The sequence below is a fragment of the Eimeria acervulina genome, genomic scaffold (assembly GCF_000499425.1).
Source record: "Eimeria acervulina Houghton genomic scaffold, Eah_scaff1164, whole genome shotgun sequence".
NCBI lineage: Eukaryota > Apicomplexa > Conoidasida > Eucoccidiorida > Eimeriidae > Eimeria > Eimeria acervulina.
In genome coordinates, this window is record NW_013550355.1 from 3,357 (window position 1) to 9,799 (window position 6,443).

General features: G+C 35.9%; 2 protein-coding genes across 2 annotated transcripts; one reads left to right on the plus strand and one right to left on the minus strand.

Annotated features, from left to right (window-relative positions):
* Positions 1–250: 250 nt before the first annotated feature.
* Positions 251–3,646, minus strand: EAH_00056430 (phosphoglycerate kinase, putative; the record flags this gene model as incomplete). Its single annotated transcript, XM_013397550.1, has 5 exons — positions 251–526; positions 936–1,224; positions 1,642–1,863; positions 2,305–2,744; positions 3,605–3,646. The coding sequence occupies 5 exons, from the start codon at positions 3,644–3,646 to the stop codon at positions 251–253; spliced, it is 1,269 nt and encodes a 422-aa protein (XP_013253004.1).
* Positions 3,647–4,568: 922 nt separating this feature from the next.
* On the plus strand, positions 4,569–5,977 carry EAH_00056440 (hypothetical protein, conserved; the record flags this gene model as incomplete). Its single annotated transcript, XM_013397551.1, has 3 exons — positions 4,569–4,574; positions 4,742–5,605; positions 5,897–5,977. The coding sequence occupies 3 exons, from the start codon at positions 4,569–4,571 to the stop codon at positions 5,975–5,977; spliced, it is 951 nt and encodes a 316-aa protein (XP_013253005.1).
* Between the last annotated feature and the right edge of the window lie 466 nt (positions 5,978–6,443).

Below are 6,443 nucleotides of genomic sequence, written 5' to 3' on the forward strand. Positions count from 1 at the left end.
AACAACAACAACACCCCGACTGAGTAGCAATATATATTAATAATAATAATAATAATAATAATATTAATAATAATAATATTATTATTATTATTAATATTATATATTGCTACTCAGTAAACATAAAACACACACTGCACATAAATCAAAAGAAGAAGTCCAACGCCCCTCCAGCATGAAACATAATAGATAATAATAATAAAATAATAAAATAATAATAATAATAATAATAATAATAATAATAATATAATATTTATTTGCTAGATAAAGCAGCTACACCTGGCAGCTCTTTACCTTCTAACAATTCAAGAGAAGCACCGCCTCCTGTAGAGACATGACTCATTAGCGAAGTTTTCTTGTTTTGTTCGACTAAAGAAGCTGTATCACCGCCTCCTACAATTGATATTGAACCTGCTTTTGTTGCTGCTACAACAGCATCTACAAATGCTGAAGAGCCTTTTGAGAATGAAGGCATCTCAAATACACCCGGGGGGCCGTTCCAGACTATTGTCTTCGCTTTCATTATCATCTATAAACAAACAAACAAACAAATTATTACTTATTATTTTTTATTATTTATTATTATTTACTTTTTTGATATTTATTATTGTTATTGTTGTTATTATCTTTATTGTCGTTACTTGTAGTTTTTGTTGTCGTAATTATTATTATACAATAAAATACAATTGAATACGGCACAATAAAATAAATAAACAAATAAAATAAACAAAACAAGTAAATAGATATATACATATATAAATTGTTTTTTAGGACAGACACAAAATAACGAAACAAAGTACAAGAAAAGAAAGTAGAATAAACAAATAAACGAACAAATAAACAAACAAACAAATAAACAAGCAAATAAACTAAATAAACAAGCAAATAAACTAAATAAACAAACAAACAAACAAACAAATAAATAAACAAACATTTACCTGCTTTGCTTCTTCAATTGTCTTAGGACCGACATCAAGACCCATCCAGGGCTCTTCAATGCCTTGTGCATCTGTACGAATTTGAGTTTGAGCATCATTACTAAATTTATCAGCACAAACAAAGTCGGAAGGAAGCAGTATCTCTACATTCTTAGCTGCTGCTTCACTCATTATATCCTTTACTATCTTCGCCCCCTCTTCATCATATAAAGATGCACCGATGTTCATTCCTGATAATACCTTCTTGAAAGTAAACGCCATGCCTCCGGCTATTATCATCATATCAACCCTAAGAATAAACAAATTAACAAATAAATAAATATATATATATATATAGATAGATAGATCTATATGTATGTATATATATAATGTTAATACGTTTTGTATATTTACTCAATTATTTATCTACATAGAAATATATATGCTTGATTATTTATTTATCAATATATATATTTGTTCATTTATATATAAATATATATATTTGTTTATTTATATAAAATATATATATATATGTTCGTATATATATAGACTATAAAAAAAGATATAGAAGTTGAATCATGAGAAGGAAACAGAAATAACAAAGCAAACGAAAACAAAGACAACAAAGATATACAAATACAAACATAAATATAAGCATAAATATAACATAAACAATATAAATATAATATATATATATATATTATATATGTTATATATAACTGCTTACTTTGAGAGAAGATTTTTGATAAGCTGAATCTTGTCTTTAACTTTTGCTCCTCCAAGAATAGCTAGGAAAGGCTTTTGAGGGTTTTCAAGCGCCTTTGCGAAGTAATCTAATTCTTTTTTCATCAATAAACCTGCTGCACGCGTCGGCAGATTAACGCCGACCATCGATGCATGCGCTCGATGCGCAGTACCAAAGGCATCGTTTATAAAGATGTCGCCCAGCCTAAACAATTAAATAAATAAATAAATATATATATATATAAATAAATAAATAAGGGTGTATATATATATGTATGTATGTTTATCTTTATTTACTTTGTGCATTGGGGCTGGGTTGAAGACAAAGCAAAAAGAAATATTAAAATATATATTTTATTTTTTATATTTCATAGAAAAACACAAATAATTTTAGTAATAAGGACATAAATAATTATATAAATAAATACAATAATAATAATAATTATAAATTATAATAATTAATTTAAACAAATAACTCATAATAACAGTAAAAATAATAACAGTAATAACAATGATAATAATTAATACTAATAAACAATTAATAATAATTAACGATTAATAATAAATAATAAATAATAATTAATAATAATTAATAGTTAATAATAATAATTAATAATAATAAATAATAAATAATATTAAAACATACTTTGTAAGAGAAGCTCTGAATGCTTCAACTTTCTTTGGGTCTGCTTTAACTTTATTGCCGTTTTCATCTTCTCCTTTGCCTTCTTCTTCGATATGAAATCGAAGGTTCTCAAGAAGAATAATATGTCCATTAGAAGCTTGTGCTGAAGCTTGTTCTGCTTCTTCGCCGACACAATCATTAACAAATTGAACTTGTTTATCAATACCTGCTTTCTTGAGTTCTTGCTCTAAGACAGGTACAACAGGCTTTAAACTATATTTCTCTTGTCTTCTACCATCTGGACGACCGCAATGAGATATTAATATTACTGCCTTTGCTCCGTGATCTAATGCGTATTTTATCGTCGGTATCGTCGCTACTACTCGCGTGTTGTCTGATACTCTGCCGTCTTTCAGCGGCACATTGAAATCTACGCGCATCAATACGCGCTTCCCGTTCAGCTGTATACACACATCATCATCAAACAATAATAATATATAATATGTTATATACAATTTATAATATAGATAATATATTATATATAATATAGATAATATATAATATATAATGTATAATATATAAAGTATAATATAAAATATAATATATAATGTATAATGAAAGAGAAAAGAAGAAATAAAGGATGTGTAGGGATATAAATATATATATTGATATGTATATATAATCAAAATAAATACATAATAAAAAGAAGCAACAAGTAAAGAGGGAATCTAATGCCTATATATAATAAAATAAAACATCATCACAATAATGCAAGGAAAACTAACAAAACGAGCAAACATACACAGGGCAAAACAAATAACAGCTTCTATTAGTCAGTAAATAAACGCACCATACACAAAAATAAACAAAAATATACAGATATAAGTGTACAGAACAACTCATGATGAGGGGAAAGCATAGTACATACATATTAACTATACTTTATATACTGTATGTATATACACATTTGTTTATATGGGCGTTCGATGGCGTCTTATGGAGCTTTCCTCAACTAAACTCCTGGAATTTCAACTGAAAAGACTAAAGTATAAACTAATAAATATTCCTTGTTTGAAGTCTACGACTATAGTGAAATACCAAATGAAATTGATGCCTTCTCGGTGCTGCCGTGAAGATGCTAGACAAAGACGAGAGTTTTCTAACGTGCTGCATGTGTAAACTGGTTTTTATTGCATAATAATAAGAGGGATACGAAGAAGAAAAGCAAAGAAAATGGAGTGTTGAAACCAGAAAAAGAAGAAACAGAAAAAGATGAAAATGTGAATATCCTGAGGTGTATGTACACCCCGCCGCTGCGTACCTGGTCAGCAACTTGCTCGATTCCTAGCTTGCTAGCCAACATTTTGAGAGTTTTAAATGGTATATAAGTAGAATTAATGATTAATTTTCAAAATGTTCCAGCTTTCCTTGAAAATACAACTCGCCTGCACCCAAACGTCACACAAACTCACAGACTGCGTGCTGCCGGCGTTCAGGTAAAGAGAAGCGGCTGCGAGTGCGCACTTGGCTTCCGCACCGTTGGGGCTTCGAGTGTTTTTCTCTACAGTATATTTAATTTCAATTAAACTTCATTTTCTTCTTATTGACGCTCGCAGCAGCTTATTTATATCCGCTATATCAGCACTTGTTTCTACACACAAGACTAACCACCGCCCCTCTTCTGGTACAAGATATGTTTCTTGCATAAGGTATTTACTTGGAATTCCTCTTTATAATGTTTGAAACACCTTTAAAAGAGGTTGTTATTCATTTCAAAGCCAAGAAGCTGCACAGACATTCCTCTTGCCTGCAGCCAGTTATTAACATTTGCTGCCATACACACCGTCTTCGCTAAGTGTGGCAGCAGCAGCAGCAGCAGCAGCGGCAGCAGTTATTACAGGCATATCAAGACCATCATCAGGAATATCTGCTTGAGTTTTATTTCTACAGGTTCCTGCATGCATGCGGCTGCAGTCGCACTTGCATGCCGTTGCATGCATGCAGATGCATGCAGCAGCAGCAAAAGAAATTTAAATGCATATAACAGTACTTCTTCTTCTTCAACATATCAATGGCGAGCCACATGCAGACATCTCTTCGTCTTCTTCGCTCCTCAAGAGCAGGATTTAAACCCGCATGCAGCAAACCATCCGTGCAGCAACGTGCTGCAGCACAACTCTTTACACTAAAACAGCAGCAGCAGCAGCAGCAGCAACAGAGATTTGCATTGGCGCATAGGGCTTCTTCTTTGAAATGTATAGAAGGGTGGAGATGCTTATTTCAATATGGCGGTGAGGGTAAGTGTTTGCAGCAGCAAACACTACGTTGTTGTTGCTTTCTGCAGCAGCAGATGCAACAGCAGCAGCAGCTGCTGCTGCAGCAGCAGCAGCTGCAGCAGCACCAGCAGCTAGGGATGCACTTCCTTGTGGGGTGGAGGTCTATATGCTCCTCGCATCAGCTACTCTCTCCTTTGCAGCAGTGTAGCAGCAACAGCAGCAGCAGATGTTGCAGCAGCACCCCACGCAGAACTATCGTAAGCGACAGGAGCGCTGGCAGCAGCAGCAACAGCAAGAGCAGCAGCAGCAACGATAGCAGTAGCAGCAACAACAACAACAGCAAGACCAGCAGCAGCAACGACAGCAGCAGCAGCAGCAGCAGCAACCACAGCACCAGCAACAACAACAACAGCAAGACCCGCAGCAGCAACGACAGAAGCAGCAGCAGCAGCAAGAACAGCAGCGACAGTAGCAGCAGCAGCAGCAGCAAGAGCAGCAGCAGCAGCAGCAGGGGTCTGCGTCTTTTGTCTCCTTTTGTTCTTCGTAATTCACCCCACAGTGTTGGCTTTAAACGGCAGCAGCAGCAGCTGCAGCAGCTGTGGACGCGAGAGCTGCAGCGGCAGCAGCAGCAGCAGCAGCAGCAAAGTTCTTCGTTTGTTAGTAAGTTGAAACACTTTGCTGCTGCTTTGGGTCTTCAACTGCAGCGCCTGCTGCGGTGTTCGCATGTCCGTGCGGGTTTGCTGCAGCAGCAGCAGCAGCAGTTGCAGCAGCAGCTGAAGCAGCAGCTAAGCAGCCAGAAGCTGCTGCTGCAGCAGAAAGGAAAGAGGCTAAAGCAGCAGCAGGAACTCGTAATTGAGCGACTGCGGCAGCGGCTGCGACTGCAGCAGCAGCAGCTTGGAAGGCAGCTGCAGCATCAGCAGCAGCAGCAGCAGCAGATGCTGCAGCAGCGGCGCATCTTCTGGGCAGAAAGAAAACGCAGGCAGCTTGCTGCTGCTGTGCTGCTGCTGCAGCAGCAACGCCAGCATATAGGAGCAGCAGCAGCTGGTGTGAGTTTATCTTTTTTTGTTGTTCTCCTCGGCTGTCCTTCTGTCTGTCTTTGTTTATCTTCTTTGTAGTTATTTATTTATTTATTTATTTATTTATTTATTTATTTATTTATTTATTTATTTATTTATTTATTTTATTTATTTTGTTCACTTGTTTGTTTGTTTATTTATTTATGTTTATTTTGTTTGTTTGTTTTTGTGTATTGCATTTTATTTCTTCTTTTATTTATTTATTTATTTATTTTAATTTATTATTTTAATTTAATTTAATTTTTATTTTTATGTTTTTAGGCTAGAGATCGTCTGAAGGGTCTTTGGCGTCGCTACGGTTGGACAGCCGTCGTTTCTTATACAATGTACGTAGCTAGCTAGCTAGCTAGCTGGCTCTTCTCTATCTGTCTCTGTCTATGTATCCACCTATATATCTAGCTAGCTAGCTCTTATCTAGCTAGCTAGCTAGCTAGCTGTCTGCCTATCTACCTACCTATCTAGCTAGCTAGCTAGGTAGGTAGCTCTACTATAGCTAGCTAGCTAGCTAGCTAGCTAGCTAGGTGTAAGTATGCGTATGTGTGCTGTTGCTGCGTTCAGCGTCCACTGCTTAACTTTATTTTGTTTATTTGCTGCTGCTTCTGCTTTACCCGAAGCAACATTTAAACACATTGTTGCTGCAGTGGGTTTGCGGCGTCTGCTAGACAGCAAAGATGACGATGAAAAACCGCAAAAAGAAAAACAAAAAGAAATACACGAAAAAGATCAGGGTCAGGGATGCACGCCAATTGCTGCTGCTGCTGCTGCTGCTGCTGCTGCTGCTGCTGCTGCTGCTGCTGCTGCTGCTGCT